The sequence below is a fragment of the Solanum verrucosum genome, unplaced genomic scaffold (genome assembly GCF_900185275.1).
Source record: "Solanum verrucosum unplaced genomic scaffold, falcon-dt-bn FXZP01000147.1, whole genome shotgun sequence".
In the NCBI taxonomy this organism is placed as follows: Eukaryota; Viridiplantae; Streptophyta; class Magnoliopsida; order Solanales; family Solanaceae; genus Solanum; species Solanum verrucosum.
The window spans coordinates 3,911,884-3,932,176 of NW_026020343.1; the positions used below are offsets into that span (position 1 = coordinate 3,911,884).

General features: G+C 32.1%; 2 protein-coding genes across 2 annotated transcripts in view; one reads left to right on the top strand and one right to left on the bottom strand.

Annotated features, from left to right (window-relative positions):
- The window catches only part of LOC125837375 (probable protein phosphatase 2C 10), a 1,808,044-nt gene that overhangs the window by 1,347,285 nt on the left and 440,466 nt on the right, over positions 1-20,293 (bottom strand). The gene's annotated exons all lie outside the window — the stretch shown is intronic.
- Positions 11,532-13,912, top strand: LOC125837348 (root phototropism protein 3-like). Its single transcript, XM_049516483.1, has 4 exons — positions 11,532-11,656; positions 11,740-11,809; positions 11,896-13,197; positions 13,332-13,912. Exons 1-4 carry the CDS (start codon positions 11,544-11,546, stop codon positions 13,875-13,877), a joined length of 2,031 nt encoding a protein of 676 aa, XP_049372440.1. The 5' UTR covers positions 11,532-11,543; the 3' UTR covers positions 13,878-13,912.

Below are 20,293 nucleotides of genomic sequence, written 5' to 3' on the forward strand. Positions count from 1 at the left end.
AGCCTTACTCAAATATTAATTGAGTAATAATATTTTGTAAAAGATATTTTACATATAAAGATAAAATATTGAAATACTTGTGGTAATCCTTAGGGGTGTCAAAAATGAACTCAAACATAGATAACCCGCCCAATCCGTCCCAAAATTTCAAGGGTTGGGCTCAAGATAATTTAAAGGAAAAACTACAGAATATGGCAAACATCAATATATATTTAAAATAAATAGCTATAGTTTTTTTTTTTTTTATGTTATATGGATATAACTACACAATAAATAGCAAAGTTAATTATATACAAATAATAGGAAAGTTATTAAATATTAAATAGAAAAATTATTATTACAAGGATAATTAATTATGTCTAGGCACATTTTATGTGATCAGTTTTTCATTTTTATCCTCATTAATATATACTTTCTCTTTCATCAATATTACTATATCACATATTCTCAAATTTTCCTAGCATATTCTTTACAATTTATGATTTTTTTGATGATTCTAGGAGCAATTTTTGTGATTTGAATTCATCAAGTATCTTTGAATTGATTTTTCTTTCTCTTTTTATGAAGATTATATTTGTATCCATCTATATTTTCATCTATTTTTATAGGGGTTCGATTGAAGAATTATTTTGTTTTCTCGATTGCAATGGTTATAGTTATAAAAAAAAAGTAGTATAAGAAGAACAAGAGCAAAAAGAGATTGAGGTTTGTGTGATTGTGATTTGAATTCATCAAGTATCTTTTACGTAATTGATTTTTTCTCTATTTTTTATGAAGATTATATCTGTATCCATCTACATTTTCATCTATTTTTATAGGGGTTCGATTGAATAATTGTTTTGTTTTCTCCATTACAATGGTTATAGTTATACAAAAAAAAAGTAGTAAAGGAAGAACATGAGCAAAAAGAGATTGAGGTTTGTGTGATTGTCAAATTTGTATATAGTTGAATACTTATATATATAGATACTTGTATTGTAATATTAACACAAGTTGAAATGGTGATTTGTGCATACAAGTATATCTGGATACATAAGTAATCTATCCAATTTAAAATATTGATTAGGCAATACAAGTATAATTGAGTACATTAATACTATAATTTTATAAACAAATACATGAGTTAACACCAAACCTCAAGTATTACAGTAAAAACTTGACCAAAAAGAGATTGACGTTTGTTGTATTTATCAATTTTTATACAAGCGAATACTTACACACTTTTAGATACCTACACATTCTATTATTTTCCATTTTTCTTGTTTCTATGTTGTCCAATGTATCCATCTTTTGTTTAACAACAATGTATTCATATATATACTATATTGTATTCATTTTTTGAATAACAACAATGTATTCATTTTTCAAATTGTCGTGTTCATATGTTAATTGTCATACTTTACCTTGTTTGATTTACTAATACATTACGTTTTTATAAATACTTGTATTCTTGATATATTAATACTTTAAGTCTTATAAATAGATATAATAATTTGAATTCAATGTATTCATATGCTACACAATTAATGCATGTTCCTTATTTAGTTCATTGTAATTAAAATTGTATTAGTGTATAAATAGAAAAATAAAAACATATAAAGAAATACTGCTAGAAAAAGATATAAATTGTAGTTATTTTTTATAAATAACATACTTATAGCTATTGAACTTCAATAACCCTATAAATATAGTCATTTTTGTAAGTTGCTCTAATTTGAATTGGGTTCAATCTCAACCCCATTCAAGTCTCACTCATTTTAAGAGAATCCTCAATTGAGCCCAATTCAATCTCCAATTTCAACCCGTTTTAAAACTCTTTACTAAGATATATTCTTATATTAAAGGTATGAATTATTATCTATTTAGCATCTTTTAGAATTATCTATCCATTTGTTACTTTTTTTAAAAAAATCTTGAGCTGAAATTCGAATTGTGATTATAACAATTAAATATCACTATGTTAAAATTATTGAGATTAATCGGGTCAAATTGGGCGGGTCAAGACCCAACTCATTTTTTAGCCCATTTGAACCCAACCCATTTGAGCCCAAAGTAAACTTGAGCGGGTCAACACCCAACCCAATTTCTATTTTAACCCATTTTAATATCTCTAATTTCAACCCAACCCCCCCCCCCATTTGACACCCCTAGTAATCCTTATTAGTGTCATGCACATACTAAATTTCAAGTATGGATATTTTTAAGACAAAATTTGTACTTAAATGATGTACATCATTTATGTTCATAACCTCAAGAGGAAAGGCTATTGGTGACATTTTTTGAATGGATATTTTTTTCTATTTTGTTGGTTAGATTTGTTAACAAAATTGAGTGAGGTAAGAAATAATATTATTAAAGAAATGTCACTTTCTCCCATACTTAAACTTTGAATGTATTTTGAAATGTTTTAATGATATCTGGTCATTTTGATCTCAAAATATAAGTAACTCTATGACAATATTTATTAATAATTTAAAAACACTTGTCCTATGTTCGTTCAATTATAAGTATTTACTAAAAAACTTTAATTTAGTAATATTAATTATATTTTACAACATCATATACTATATATACGATACACACGTGCAACGCACGTGCCATGAAATTAGTATATATATATAAAAAAAATAAACCGAGGTCACTAGGTGCCATGACACTCCACCCATACACATAGATCCATCCCTACTTACAATAGCACCGATTAACGCTTTCTGGTGTAAAATGAAAGAATGTGGTCCATTCTCCTATAATAGAGAATAAACTTGATCTAAAAAGCTTTAATTTAGTATTATTAATTATATTTTATAACATTATATACTATATATACGATAAACACATGCAATACACGTGCCGTGAAACTAGATTGTATATATAAAAGAAAATAAACCAACGTCACTAGGTGCCATGACAGCCCACCCATACACACAGATCCATGCTACTTACAATAGCACCGATTAACGCTTTCCTGTATAAAATGAAAGAATGTGGTCCATTCTCCTATAATAGAGAATAAACTTGATGAATCCTATATTGAGCAACTTTTACATATAGCAAACACAAAATTGATATTTGTATGCTATAGCAAAGTTTGTATAATTGTGCTCCATAGCAAACATATATATGTATAATTTGCTATACATATACAAAAAAAACAGTTGTATAATTCTATATACATATACAAAGAAGGCAGTTGTATAATTCGTTATACATATACAAAAAAAACCAATTGTATACAAAAGATCAATTGTATAATATGTGTATGTATAAAACGAGAAAGAGAGAAAGGCAAAAGAAAAATGGACATGGAATTATTTGTATTGTATAATTATAAGTGTATAGGACGAAGATATATATATTTGCATGTGTATATACAATTTTATCTCGGTTTATACAAACAGAAGCGCAACTTATACATTTCGTTTCTGTTTGTATAAGCGAGAGAGGAGAGAGTGGCGAGCGAGATTTGGGGAGTGTCGAGCGAGATTTGGGAGAGGGGAGAGAGGGGAACGAAAATATATGTATATATACAATTTCCTCTCGCTTTATACAAACACAAACACATTTTATACATTTTTGTTTGTATAAAAGCGAGAGAGGCGAGCGAGACTGCCACCAAACGAGAGTGGCGAGCGAGATTCCATCAGGGAGAGTGGCGAAAATAACAATAGTTTGCTATAGGATACAATTAAATCAAAGTATATTTATAGCATTTAATTTGAATTAATAGTTTGCTATTATATATAATTTTCCCGACTATATTTGTCGAAATACAGTAGTACACCTACGGCATTAAATATTTTTTGTTACTTTCTCTTATAAGAATGAATGTTTTGTGAATTGATATACCGTGAGTTTACGGTATTTCTAATACATTTCACTTACAAGTTGTGTGTGTCTAGGGCCTTTTTATATTGGTTTTTATGTGTTTTTATCATGTTTTGCAGGAAAGGTGTTCAGGCGCGGAAGAATAGAGACAGCTGAAAGAAATGCAGAAACAGGGCATTCACGGAGGTGATCTACGGACCGTAGGTCCATTCACGGTCCGTAGGTGATGACCATAGATCAACAGGCATGGTATTGAGGACAAATCAGGGAAATCTGACCAAGTGTGGAACACGGTGTCCATTGACGGTCCATAGATTGATCTACGAACCGTACTGTTGATCCGTAGAATGATACTGCGAGGGTTCCAGTACCTGATTTTTGAAGATTCTAAGTATGGAGCTACGGAGGGGATTGACGGACCGTAGATCGATCTACGGTCCGTACTGTTAGTCCGTCGTTTGCTTCAGAGAAGCTGATTTTTTGGAAGCAGAAATATTTTCTAAGTCCTGGCTGACGGAAGGGACTTACGGACCGTAGATCCATCGACGGTCCGTAAGTCAGTCTCGTGGATTGAAGACGCGTACCTTAACAAACTTTCCTTAATTTGTTTCCCTTTTAATTTAGGATTTGTTTTCTATAAATAGGACATGTAAACCTCGTTTTTGGGGGTTAGACATTATTATTCTATTTTTACTTTGTGACTTTGGAGATTAAGTTGCAACCCTAGCAATTATTGATTTCCTACATTCGTTTTGAAGACTTTTGGCTTTGCAATTCAAGTTGAAATTTTGGGTTTATTATTCTCATTACGTAAGTTCATGATTTATTCATCTAATATTATGAATTGTGTTCTTGCTAGTATGGGTAACTAAATCCACAACTAGGGTTGTGGGAACCATGAGCGATTAACAAAGTATGAATAGTAAATAAGTAATTCTTGAATAGTGTTTTGCATGCATTGATAATTCTTTTGTTTAAAAGTCTTTTTAACGAGTGCACGCGTTAGAACTCGCCTTGTTGCTACTTGCCGGATCAAGGAGGTAATCAACAAGAAAAGAATTATCAACATAGATTTAGTGTGATACTATCTAATAGGCTAGTGTCGATTGGTGCGAAGTAATAACTAAGCCAAACATTGATTATGATGTCTAATATGAGGTAAAGGTAAGGGTTAGTAAATTATACACACGTAGCCGGATCAAGGTGCGGGGTGAAATTCTCTAGATGCCGGATCAAGAATTTAGAGATACCTAACTTATCACTTTGCATGTAACACAGTAGGAAAGGATTGCGATTACTAGGATTACTGAGTTATGAGCTTGTGGGGAACACATTTACCCTAGTTAATTTTCTCATCTTGATAACAACCGAAATTGACTTTTGATTATTGATTACTTACTGAATTCTTACAATTTGTTTCACAAATCCCCCCCTTTTTTATTTCTTGTTTCCGGAAGTATTTTGGCTAATTGAATATAATTGTTGGTTAAAGTAAAGTCTAAACCATTTTCCAAGTGGGATCGACCCCAACCTACAAGTTGGGTTCTTTACTTGATAACGATCGCTTATACTTCTTTAGGGAGGTGTAATTTGAGCGTATCATGAATGCAACAGGTCCATGAATTATATTTAGTTTTAAACAGAAGTACTTCATCCGTTTAAAAAGAATGTTCTAGTTTGACTTGATATAAACTTTTTTAAAAAATGGTGAAGACATTTTAATTTTTTGTCATAAATTAAAGTTACATCAAAGTATCAAAAGATTAATTTAATCTCGCAGCCTTAAACATACTACGTGGAAAATTGAGATTACAGTGTTTTTAAAAAGAAAAGAGGTCATTATTTTTAAAACGGAGGGGTAGAGGTGTCAAATGAGCAGGTTAAGTTAAAATTGAAGATATTTAAAATGAGTTGAAATAGAAATCGAGTTGGATCATGACCCATCCAAATTTACTTTGGACTCAAATGTGATTACGAATTGGTCATGACCTGTCCAATTTGACCCGTTTAATTTCAATGATTTTAACATATTGTTATTTACCTTTTACCATATGTATACTATGTCAATCAGCATAATTGAAAAACTCATGGTTAAAGAACGCTTGAATTAAAAATCAAAGTTGAGTGACTTTATGTGAAAAAAAAACTCAATTGAAAGTACTCATAGTTGAAAAAAATGCATAATTAAGTGACATATGAGATAGTATTTCCTTAAAGTAGACTACGTTCATATCTCCTTATGATAAAATGCAATGAACCAACACAAACACCTCAATGATTTCCACTCATGAATACTTTTTTCCGTTTTATTTTGATTCATCACAAATACTCTTTCTGTTCCTTTTTACTTGTTCAATTTTAATTTTTTACAAGTTATTTTTGACAAATCAAGAAAAGACAATATTTGTTTTTACCTATTATACCCTCAATTTATTTAGAGAGTTCATAATTTTTGAAAAAAGTAGAACCTTTTTAATGAGTAAATTGATTTTGAAATTCTATCAATTAATAGAAGGTAAAATGGTAAATTCGCTATGTCAAATACTATTTTCTTAATAGATGTGTCAAGTTGAAAATGAACAAATAAATAAGAACAGAAAGAGTATAAAACTTGTTTTGTTCTATCAATTTGAAGCAAGAGAATGTAATAAAAAAGGTAGGAGACCTAACCAATGAAGATATAGTACTAATAAAGGGAAAATGCATAAGTACACCCCAATCTATGTCTGAAATTCCAGAGACACCCTTATACTATACAAAGGTTTTATTATCTCCATGAAATTATTTTATAAATAATTTTCTACCCCTTTTCGACCTACGTGACACTATCAACCACTTAGTTTGAAAAAATTGTCAACACGCGCAGGCTCAGAAGATTGTGCCACGTAGGCCAAAAAGGGATAGAAAATTATTTATAAAATAAGTTCGGATGATAATATGACCTTAGAATAATATAAGTATATCTCTGAGATTTTGGTCATAGGTTGAGCGGTACTTATGCATTTTCCCTACTAATAAACTTTAAGTGGGGGTGAATGTGATGTTTATAACTTTAATCCTAAAATTGAACACCACTAAATTTGTAACCTATTGACATATATAAACAGTGGCTATGCGCCAGGTTGAAAACATTAAATTATGCTTGCAGGCACCGGCGTACACATGATTTTTTATAAGTGGTGTCGATAATTAAAAATAAATAAATAAATAATTAATAATTGATATAAAAATATTATTTTAATATAAAAACTATTTAAAACATACTAAGAAAAACATAAATCAAGTAAACTACTACTACAACTCTCCTTAACGAGTTTTCATATTTTGAAATGTATTCATAATAGCCTCATTAAAGATAGTAACTAAATATTCCTTTCTCTATAAAGGCACCAAACAACCACTCAAAAGATCATCATCCATTTGATTTCGTAATTCAGTCTTAGTTTTGAAAGCTTCGAAGATACTTTAAAATGATATCTCTTCATTGAATTGATCTGAATTACAAATTTAAATAAATTAGACAACTCTAAAAAAATTTAAGAAATCAAATCTATAAAAAGTTGATGAATATTCAAGAAATTCCAACTAAAACTATAAAGATGGGAGATAAAAAGAAAAGTGAACTTACAATTAAGAGAAAGTTGCAGTAACATCAGGTCTTCAACACAGCAGCACTTGCAATTTGCAAACTTGGAGGTTTCTTTTTAACTTAGGTTCTACTTTATAACTTATCATTGTGTCAAATTCCAATTTGAACAAGTAATAAAATTTCTATAAAAAGTTGTGTATTCTAGTTCAATTGATTTATCTTAGGCTAATTTAACTAGGAATAGTGAGGTTGGAGGTTCAAATCCTTTTAATAAACTTTTCTTAAAAAGCCCCAAAAATAAAAACAAAAGTTGACATTATTGGGATTCAAACTCGCGCACGAGTGGAATAACCATTTCGCTCGCTATGCAAACCAACGAGCCAAAGAGTTGTCTTGTTCAAGGAGTGTCATTAATAATATTTGTAGTCCTTTTTTTTATTTTTCAGATTTTTGTATACCTATATATACTAAAAAATTTCAACAAAGCGGTGTCGATTGAACCCCCTTGGTATAAGGTGGGTCCGCCCCTGTTTGCAGGGCGAGGTGGAGGGGCAAATTGAATCTTTACAGGTTTAAGGGGATGTGCCTAACAATAAGAGGCGGATTCATAATTTGGAGGTTGTGGATGTCACTTGTTTAAACAGGATAAATGGGTTGATTCCTTCTATTTATCAATATTTATAGGGAAAATGCATAAGTACCCCCCAACCTATGCCCGAAATCTCAGAGACACACTTATACTATACTAAGGTCGTATTACCCTCCTCCCCCCGAACTTATTTTATAAATAATTTTCTACCCTTTTTCGGCCTACGTGGCACTATCTTTTGGGCCTAGCGCGTGTTGACAATTTGTTCAAGCTATCTGGTTGATAGTGTCACGTAGGTTGAAAAGGGATAGAAAATTATTTATAAAATAAGTTTGGGGGGTAATAGGACCTTAGTATAGTATAAATGTGTCTCTGGGATTTCGGGCATAGATTGAGGGATACTTATGCATTTTCCCATATTTATAAATAACTTGATCAAATATGCATATTTAGTAAAAAAAAAAGAAATTTATATATTCTAGTATTAAAGACTCCTAAGTAGTTCAATTTTTTCGGTAGTAATTAAGAGATCGTTTTCTCTAGAACATTGACAAATTAGAGATTCTCCACCTTAAAAATTCAAACATGTATAAATCATCTAATGTCATTACTTTGTTATATTCATATTTCATTGTCTCAATGTGTTATTGTCAGTTGAGAGAAAATATAAAAAAAATTATAGCTTCAACTCAGTCGTCTTCACTTAAGATATATAGTTGAGAGAAAATATAACTTCGACCCGCTTAGCATGACATAAAAGATCGAAAAAAACATTTAAATTCAAGAAACTCTAACATAATAATATCTATCATTTTTAAAATTTTATTTATTTATTTTTAATTTAAATACTATTAAAATATATTTTTATTAATATTTATACGATATTCAAAATTTGGTACTCATTAATAATTAATATAACATACACACAATGCTAATATTAAGAGATAAATACTTAGTGAAATAGAAAATGTTTCAAAAATTTAAGAATTAATTAAAGCAAAAAATAGTCAATTGGATTGATAAATAATACTTAATAGCAAATAAGGAAGAACTAAAGGGGAAAAAAACTGAAGTCTTGCGCACGTTAATGGAAAGAAAAAGGTTGACAAGGGGTTTCAAACCCTCAACAACAATGTTGACTCAACCTTTTACCAGTCGCACCATTAAGGATTTTGATTCATGAATGACAAGTTTACAGTAAATCAAAAAGGGAAAATGCATAAGTACCCCCAGCTTATGCCTGAAATCCCAGAGACACATCTAATCTTTACTAAGGTCCTATTGCTCCTCCGAACTTAATTTATCTATAATATTCTACCCCTTTTCGGCCTACGTGGCACTATCCTTGAAAAAAATGTCAACATGCGCTGGGCCCACAAGATAGTGCCACGTAGGCCAAAAAGGGGTAGAATATTACATATAAAATAAGTTTGGGGGGGGGGGGGGAATAGGACCTTAGTAAAAGTTAGGTGTGTCTCTGAGATTTCAGGTATAGGCTGAGGGGGTACTTATGCATTTTCCCAATCAAAAATAATCTTTAGTGGTAATTAATTAACGGTAATAAATTAATTGCCACTAAAAATGTATTTTTAGCAGCATTTAACACTCTTTGTAAATGTCTTAAAGCATATAGCGATACTGAATTCAATCGCAATTAACTAATGCCGATAAAAGTCTCATCACTCTTTGTTATTGTTATTATATATATATATATATATATATATATATATATATATATATATATATCAGGGACGGATCTATGTGTATGGGTGGGGTGTCATGTTATCCGTCCCTACTTACAATAGCACCGACCTGCCATGTTATCATCTCGGTACCATAAGCAGGAATCCTCAGTTGGATATATCTCTTCCATAAACAAATGGTTTGTCATTGGGAATTTCACGGACAAATAATATACAAGAAAAAAAACACAAATAATTTATCTCAGATTATGATTAACACTTGCGGTATGAAATGAAAAAATGTGGTCCATTCTCCTATAATAGAGAATAAACTTGATGAATACTATGTTTGTCGAAATACAGTAGTACACCTACGGCATTAAATAATTTTTGTTACTTTCTCTTATAAGAATGATGAATATTTTGTGAATGCAACAGGTCCATGAATTATATTTAGAGTAAACAGAAATATTCATCCGTTTAAAAAAGAATGTTCTAGTTTGACTTGATATAAACTTTTTAAAAAATATTTTTTTGTCATAAGTTAAAGTTATGTTAAAGTATTAAAATGTTAATTTAATCTTGTAGCCTTAAACATACTACGTGAAAAACTAAGATTATAGTGTCGTAAAAAAAAAGGTCATTCTCATTAAAACGGAGGATTAGAGGTGTCAAATGGGCAAGTTAAGTTAAAATTGGAGAAATTTAAAATGAGTTGAAATATAAATCGAGTTGGATCATGACCCATTCAAATTTACTTTGGACTCAAATGTGATAAAAATCGATTTGGTCATGACCTATCCGATTTGACCCGTTTAATTTCAATGATTTTAACATATTGTTATTTACCTTTTATAAATACAATTTGAATTTCAACACAAGATTTTTTTTAAAAAAGTTACAAATTGATAGAAAAATCTTAGAAGATATAAATAGATATTAATTCATACGAAACTTACATTACACAAATGCAAATAAAGAATCTTAAAACGCGTTCAAATTGGAGATTAAAGTGGGCTCTATTGAAGATTCTTTAAAATATATTAAGGTTTGAATGGATTAACAATGACTAAATTCAAATTGGAAAAATTACCCAAATACACATCTTATTTTACTATAATTTCTAAAATTTCCTATTATTTAAAAAAAAAATCAAAAATCCTTTTCCGGATAGATCACTTCCCTCGATAAATTCTTATCCTTCTCGCTGATACATTCCTATCCTTCTCGCTGATACATCCCTCCCCTATGTATCCGGATCCTATCTCCTCTGTGATACATTCCTCCCCTTTCGGATACATCACTCCCCTATGTATCCAGATGTCCTATCCCCTCTCTGGTACACCCCTAGCATATGTATTTGGATGTCTACTAATGTATTCGAAAGTTGAGTGATGTATCCGGAATCCATAAATTTTAAAGGATTTTTGTAATTTAGTAAAATAATGTAATTAGCTCTTAACACTATGAGATTAATGTAAATTATACTTTCAAATTATCTTGAGCTCAACATATAAAATTCTGAACGGATTGAATGAATTATCTATATTTGAACTCATTTTGACACTCGTAGAGAGGAAGTATATATTTGTTTACTCAGTATGTGAGAGAGTTTAAAGAATTAGAGAAGTTGAATTATTAGTGAAGAGATGGAAAATGAACAGCACAGTATTATGCCTATTACTTCACAGGTTGTAAGAGGGCCTTGAAAATTGTTGAGAAAGACGACAATTTTAGATAATTCCAATTATCCCCATGTGGAATTCTGCCTTTTTAATAGCTTATCTTCTCCCTCTTTTTCTTGCTCTCTTTATTTGAACTTTGTGTCAGGAAAACTCTGCTCTAAGAACCTCTCACAATGTGGGAATCAGAAAGTGAGTCTGTTAGTGGAAGAGACTATGGAAATGGAGTTCTCAGCAACACCAAACATGGGGTCAAGACTGATGGTTTTGAGCAAAAAGGACAGTCTTGGTATGAACTTTTTATTACTTTCTCAAACATAATGTGTCTGTTTTTCTTTTAAGTGTGTTATTAACGGCTTATACTGCATATAGGTATGTAGAAACTGATATTCCCAGTGACCTTTTAGTTCAAATTGGAGATGTTAGTTTTCACTTACATAAGGTACATACCAAAACTCTGCTCAAAAAGTTTAATGTTTTACATAATTAGATGACTAACTGATACTTTTTTTCGAATTTCGAAAAAAGTATCCTTTGCTTTCTAGAAGTGGAAAGATGAACAGAATCATATATGAAACAAGGGATGAAGAATTGAGCAGAATAGCTTTAAATGACTTACCAGGTGGATGGGATGCATTTGAGTTAGCTGCAAAATTCTGTTATGGAATTGCTGTTGATCTCACAGCAACCAATATCTCCGGTTTACGATGTGCAGCAGAGTACTTAGAAATGACTGAGGACTTAGAAGAGGGCAATCTAATATTCAAGACTGAAGCTTTTCTCAGTTATGTTGTTTTATCATCATGGAGGGACTCCATACTGGTGTTGAAGAGTTGTGAAAGGTTATCACCATGGGCTGAAAACCTTCAAATTGTTCGAAGATGCAGCGAGTCAATTGCATGGAAAGCGTGTGCCAATCCGAAAGGAATAAAATGGCAATACACTGGCAGACTCCCTACTAGTGTTTCCAGCCCTAAATGGAATGAAATGAAGGATTCCAGTCCGAGCAGAAATAACCAGCAATTAGTACCCCCTGATTGGTGGTTCGAAGATGTCTCTATTCTCAGGATTGATCACTTTGTCAGAGTGATTACTGCTATTAAGGTGAAGGGCATGAGACATGAACTGATTGGTGCTGTTCTTATGCACTATGCTACTAAATGGATCCCGGGGCTAATTAAAGAAGGATTGGGATCGTTGGATGATTGTAGCAATAGCAGTATTAGTAATGGCAGTAGCAGCAGTAGTTGGAAAGGAGGTCTTCATATGATAGTGTCAGGATCTAGAGATGAAGTACCACCAACTGTTCAGGCCAAAGATCAGAGGATGATTATTGAAAGCCTAATTAGCATAATCCCACAACAGAAGGACAGCGTCTCCTGTAGCTTCCTTCTACGTCTTTTGAGAATGGCAAACCTGCTGAAAGTGGCTCCTGCACTTGTAACAGAATTGGAGAAACGAGTTGGGATGCAATTTGAGCAGGCTACATTAGCTGATCTACTCATACCGTCCTACAATAAAAGCGAGACATTGTATGATGTTGATCTTGTTCAGAGGCTTTTGGAACATTTCTTAGTTCAAGAGCAAACAGAAAGTTCAAGCCCTAGTAGAAGTTCATTCTCTGATAAGCATATGCATGATGCAAATCAAAGGGGTACTAATCTCAACGCCAAGATGAGAGTCGCAAAGCTTGTAGACAGTTATCTCACAGAAGTATCCAGAGATCGAAATCTTTCCTTGACAAAGTTTCAGGTCTTGGCTGAGGCTTTGCCAGAATCAGCAAGAACTTGTGATGATGGATTGTATCGTGCAATTGATTCGTATCTCAAGGTACTTGATTTTCTTCAGTCATTTAAATTCCTGTATCATTATTTCCTGAAGTTACCTTTGTTGAGCCTACATTGTTTGCTAGTGTTATTCCTCACCTAATTTGTCAAAAACTTATGTCTACACCATGAGTACAGGCCCATCCAACTCTGTCAGAACATGAAAGAAAGCGGCTCTGCAGGGTGATGGATTGCCAAAAACTGTCTATTGATGCTTGCATGCACGCTGCTCAGAACGAAAGGCTTCCACTACGAGTAGTGGTGCAAGTCCTCTTTTCTGAGCAGGTAAAGATCAGCAATGCAATATCCAGCAGCTCACTGAAAGATGCAGGAGAATCTCATTATCAACCCCTAGTATCAAACCGCAAAACATTGCTCGAAGCAACACCACAATCATTTCAAGAGGGATGGACTACAGCCAAAAAAGACATCAACACTCTTAAGTTTGAACTCGACACTATGAAAGCTAAGTATCTACAACTACAAAATGACATGGATAACTTACAGAAACAGTTTGATAAGATCACAAAACCAAAACAAGGATCGGGTTGGACTGCAGGGTGGAAAAAGTTAAGCAAGCTCACAAAGATGACACATTTAGAATCCCAAGAGAACAGTCCACACGCCCCAAATGCAGAACCAACAAGGAAGACCCCGAGAAGATGGAGAAATTCCATTTCCTGATCAATCAAAATGCCATAAGAGAAAAGACTACCAGATACACAATACCAAATTCTGTGTTTGAAATTCTCATTTTCTTTCCTATCTAAGAGAGCAGTCAAAGGGTTACTTTTCCTTCGCTTGAAAATTTACTTGATTATAGCATCAATTCATTCCTAGCTTCTGGTGTTTGGTTTTTCTGTATTCTTTGTTTCATGAGAAGTATGATTTGGTTTTTGAGAGTTAAGTGAATATATATATATTTGTTGCGTAGTTTCACTGACATGCAGTGTTGCTATTTGTGTTCAACTCTCATACTATACTTGACAATATGACAAAACAATTTGAATAATAGGTACTTTTACTTGGTTAATGTATAAGTTGAGAGGAAAAAATCTGACGTAAAGAAGCTACAATTGTCACCCTCAGTCAAATCAAGAAATAGACCATCCCAACAAAGTGTATCTTGATTTCGACATCCCAAATGGGGTTGCTACATATTAAGGAGTTTTTTGGTGGTACTGGCACTCATATGGATCATGTCTTTTTCCCGATTATATGAAACTGAGATTGGACAAGTTTTCTCATTTTCCATCACACATTTTTATAGAAACAGGTGAACGTTTCATTAAATGGGCCGTTTGGTACAAGGGATAAGAAATAACTAATTCCAGGATTAATTTTAGAATGAATTTATTCCATTTTTTGTTGTGATAAAATTGCGGGTATAGACACATAAGTTTTATTGTATTAGATTCATATAAAATTTGGATTAGATACACATGTTCATTGTTGACATCCAATTTTAGACCTCCCCATTATAGATTAATTATTGAGCTTCTTCAGTTTCGAACGAATAAAACAATTAGTTTTATAAAATCACAAAAGAAAAATAATATAGTTTGCAAGTTATTTTAAATAGTTGTGTCATTTTTATAATTTTTAAATAATATATATATTTTAAGAATATTTGAAAATCATCACAAAAGATTTTACATTTTAGTTAAATATTTTATTAATTTAATTTAGTTTAAAATATAGTTATAATTTTGAGTTAATTAGTTTGCTATTAAATTAATTATTTTTATAATCGATTTAATTATTTTATTTCGTTAAGATTAAGAAGTTCCTTGATTAATTTATATTAATTCGTCTTATATAAATTTTACCCAAAGTCATAAAGTTACAAATTGGCCAATTTTCAATTCCCTTTTCAGTTTTATTCCATCTCAATTCATAAGCCAATTTTTCATCAATTTGGACTCATCCCCGTAGCCCAACTCAAATCCAATTACCCAACCCATTACTTCCTCCTCCAATTCAATTCTTTTCAGCCCATTCTTCCAACTAGCAGCCCAAATCACAATATCAAAGTAACCCATCAGAAGACATACATACCCACATTCCCAAAAGCAAACTTACAGCATACCAAAACCGACCCTACTCTGCTTCTTCTTCTTCTCCACGCGAGAAGAACAAACAAAAACTACAAACCAAACCTAGAAACGAACAGCAGCCATACCCTACGACCCCTATATCGTCTTCTTCACGCAAAAATCCCACCAAATCGCGGAAATTTGGCAACCTTATCTCTTGGGAAGAGATTTTTGAATTTCGAATTTGAAAATCATCCCATTTTTTCAATCCGTTTCCCCCTTTTTTTTCAATCCCAAATTCGGCCTATAAATACCCATGTTCACTCTTGAGGAGAGGGATAGAGGGTTGGAGTTTTTTTTAAAGCAATAGTCACTTCTACACCTTCAAGAAAAAGATATATCTAGTTTTTCGATTTTAAATTCCGAAAAGATCGCTGCCCGAATTTTCTTAACTTGCTTCTCCTATTCGAAAGATCGTGGTAGAAGAATCGTTTCTCTCAAACTCGTTTGTCCCGGTTCGCTGCTCCGAAAAGGGTAACAACTCCTCTTCTCATTTCATTTTTATTTCAGTTAATTTGTTCTCTGTTTGGTGAAGTAGTTGCATATCCATATTTGTTTCTTTCCGTTTGAACTCTCTTAGTGCTATAATGCATGAATTAGGATGATGTAGTAGCTAGTTTTATGGTGCAATGTCCTCATTTCTCACTGTCTGTTGTTGCTTTGGTTTGAGAATGAGAAAACAATAGAAACTTCATGTATTTTGCTTCACACCCTTACCCCTCAACTGAAGACAAGTGTTCTTGTGTGTTTATTTTGAATAGTATTTTGGCTAGATTAACTAATTTCTTGAAATTGTGATTGTTTCTTTTATTAAAATTTCCCTTAGAATTGTATCTAAGTGTTAAGGTATGTCTTTTCTTTTCCGCAGAATGTGAAATTCTTGTTTAAAATAGTTATATGGGTTTGTGTATAATGAGACAGCCCTAACCCCTACATTTTAATTTGTTACTATCGAAATGTCCTGAAAGCTCTCATTTAAATTCATTGTTCGAAAATCTGATGCTATTTTGAGGATTAAGTCATCAGTGATCTAGTTAGTCCAAGCATGGCTTTAGGTTCTTATTTTAATATCTTATCCAATTAGGCATATTTGTGAGTGCTGAGTAGATTTAAAAAATTATGGCCTTGAGGTTTGTTATTGTGAAGGTTCCTTGTTAATCCTAGTTTGAATTCGCGCGGTAGATATATCTATCCTCTGTTTTCGATCAACTTGAGTGGTATATATCTCTTTGGATTTAAACTCATGACGGGATGCTTGTAACTCTACCATTTTAATGTGACGATTTAACTAAGATTACTCTTATTTTCCAAAAGAATAAAAAATAAAATAGCCCTCCCCATCTTTGTCCAAAGTCTAAAAATATCCTTCTAATTTTTAACTTGTTGTTTAACTTAGTTATTTACTCGAACGTTAATATTCAATAGTGATATGAACATTGTTTTATATTATGCCATTGTTTAACATATTTGCTTATGTTGCCTAGTTTAGTTATTGAAATGTAGTTATTTTCTTCCTTTGCTTATAATGAGTTAATTGGCTACTGTTTCAAATTTTGGTCTCTTTAGTATAACAAAGCCGACAGTTTTAAAATCCTCATAGATATATCTAGTGTCATTTATTATATGAGGTAATTTTAGTCAAATGTGCAACATGTTTCTTTATGGATTTTTTGAGTTGTGTTAGTTATTGCTTATAAGTTTTATTGTCACATATGTACACGAGCACATGCCTCTCCTTGGAATTTCCTTGTGTATGATTTCTCGTTTGTTAACTATTAGTTTTTGTAGCCTCCTATCTTGTATTGAAGTTTATGATATTTGGGTCCCAATTTGGTTTCATAATTGACTTGGGTAACATTTTTAGCTCAAAAAAAAAAAAATCTAAGCTGCTTTCATTCTAATTAAATTATGTCCTAATTGCTTACTAATTTGGCTCTTTTCTTTGTCGCATAAACCCCTCCCGAGTCCATGGTGAACTTATCTACCTTGCATTTTGAGTTGAGCCATAAAGGCTCGATTTTTACTTTCCCTCTCTCTCGAGTCAGCCCCCATACATCCGGAGACTGTCACAAGCCTCAGAGACCCAACAGGTTGCTGGAAATTATTTCAAAAGCCCAAGCAATGAGTTGTATACATGCTGTATACATCATTATGCAGCGAATTACAGGTCCAAAAATGCAAAAATACAGAGACGATGTAAAACACAGGTGTTCGGAAGCAGGAGATACATGAAAAGAGCTAATATACATTCCAATATACACTGATATACAGTCTATATATACAAAAACGGGATTGGTTCAAAGGCCAAAATTTTCAGCAAAATTGGCCCAAAAAGGGGGCCCAAATGCATTTCTCCTTTACCTTTAATTTATTTAATTGATTTTATTTATTGTTTGTTTTTTTTATCATTAACTCTAACTTTAGAATTGTTAATTAACTTAATTAAATTCCCCCAAAGAAGAGTTATATTCTTTGTGTTGGTTTAATTTTTAATATATTTTCATGTTTTTGTGTTCATTTATTTTATTAATCAAGTATATTGATCAAAATTTTATTAAGTTAAACCTTTGGTCCTTAAAGGAGATATTCTTAATGCTTTTCACTTAATCACATTTTATTCATTTTAAAATTATTTTAAAGTTAAAGTATTTTTCTCAAATAAACTTTAAAAATGTTAGTCAAAACCTTTCCAATCAATAAAAAAAAAAAAAAAAATATACATATATATATATATATATATATATATACACACACACACACTTAGTCATTTTCTAAAAAATGGTTAGTCAATTAATTTAAAAAATGATTTTCATGCTTTAATTTATCAAATTTGTTTGAATTATTATTTTTAAAATGAATAAAATAAATTCTAATTATTCTAATTCTATTAATACTCTAATCACTTGATTTTCAAGTCAAATATTCCATTTTGGATCCCTTTCTCTAAAAAATAAAATAATATAAAATGCGTCATTTATTTAATTATTTTCTCAAAACTAATCAAATATTGTAAGTTATTATTTTTTATATTAAATCGTTATTTTCTTAAAATAGTCAAATATATTCTAGTCAAGTCGCAGGTTAACCGCATGTTAGCGGGCACTTCGAATGCTTAAACCCTTCTCGAAGTGTAAATTGAACCCCGAGTGAAAAATGAAATTTTGAAGTCGAAAATATTTTTTAAAAACAAACTTAAAATATTTTTTGGGGGGTGGGGGGGGCTGGTAGAGTGAGGGGGGTCGAGGGTACGAGTGAAAAATGAAATTTTGAAGTCGAAAATATTTTTTAAAAAACAAAATTAAAATTGTTTTTAGGGAGTGGCGGTGTGGTAGGGGATGGGTGGGGGCTAGGGTAGGGGGGTCGAGGGTAAGGGTGAAAAAATGAAATTATGTTTTTAAAAAAAACTTAAATTTTTTTCCTTTTGAAGAGGGTGGGATAGGGGGCTGGGGGGGCAGGGTAGGAGGTGGGGGTGTAAAAAAATAAAAAATTGAAATTAGAAATATCTTTTAAAAATAACTTTTAATATTTTTTTGGGAGGGGTGGTGGTAGGGGGTGGGGGTAGGGGTGAGGGTGGGGTAAAAATATTGAATTTAAAAATAAACTTTAAATTATTTTTTTTGGGTGGGGTGGTTTGAGGGTAGGGACCAAATAAATTGATTTTTTCAACAATTTTTTTTTAATTGGAAATTGGAAGAGAGTTTTGAAAAATGTCTTCCTTAAGTTTTGAAGGGAAGTCATTTTCCTTAAATTTGAGGAAAATGAGTTGATTTGAAAAACATTTTCCAAAACATTTAACCCAACCAAACATGAGAACATTGAAAAACATTTTACGAAAAATGTTTTCCTTCATACCAAACACACCCTAGGAGTCCAAAAATGTGAGTTTAAAACAAGGCTCTCCACACAGGCCTTGCATAGAGAATGTGCAAAAATCTTCACGCTCTATGGACCATGATCCTTTAGTATAAATATCGCCACAACAAAAGATCCACTGCAAGAAAAAAAAAACAATGTCTCAAAAACTTGGCAATGCATTAGAAAGGGGGATACCTATTCAAAGGGCTCCAGATGGATCGTCAATAAAGTGTAATAAAATCAACTTTTTTGAGGACAAGTAGATTTGGAACCATTAGAGAACACATTTGGGAGCCACTGAGCAAACCGGATCAAGCCCCAAAACTTGAATCTCAATGAAAGACGGAACCTCAACAATTTGTTCATTAGCATAATTGAAGAGCTATCAAAATGCAACACATTCTGATAGATCACATTATTGCCTGAGCAACTGAATTCCACCACTTACTATACAAAAATATTAAGATTAAGCCCCTAAAAATGGTTGATCAAATTCGGTGGACTCCTCCTCCTCCTCAAGATACCTGATGGCTCAGTGAATAACCAACCTGGGCATGGGGCAATAGGAGAAGTGATTTGAAACCACACATGAAGATGGGTGAAGGGTTTTGTGAAAACCTATGCGCACACGACAACAGTCCATGCTCTAAGGCTAGCCAAAAGAGAAAATCTCAATCCATTTGAGATAAATTCCGACTCCTCTCAAGCTATCTCAATGATTATCAACGATCATTTATGTTTTAAAAATATTATTTCTGAATGCAGCTACTTAATGCGGAAACTTGGAGCCATAAACATCAAGCACGTGAACATCAAGTCAAATGTCCATTTCACCTTGAACACTAAACAATGCCACATGTCAATGTGAGTTGGCTCCCCTGTCATATTCAAGACCAACAAGGTGATTCCACATGCTCAAATAATATGGCAATTTCAGTCAAATTTATGAACCACTCAAAAGCTGCCAAGTTTTTAAAATGACATATTTTGACCAATTACAAGCAACCTTATCAATATTTTACAACTATAAATAGAGGAGTTTGTTGACAATGGTGATTCTACCTTCACCTCACGATGAACAAATGGACCGGGTTACAAGAGTTGTTCCTAACATTAAATCGGACCCAACAGTCAAGATCCAACATTTAC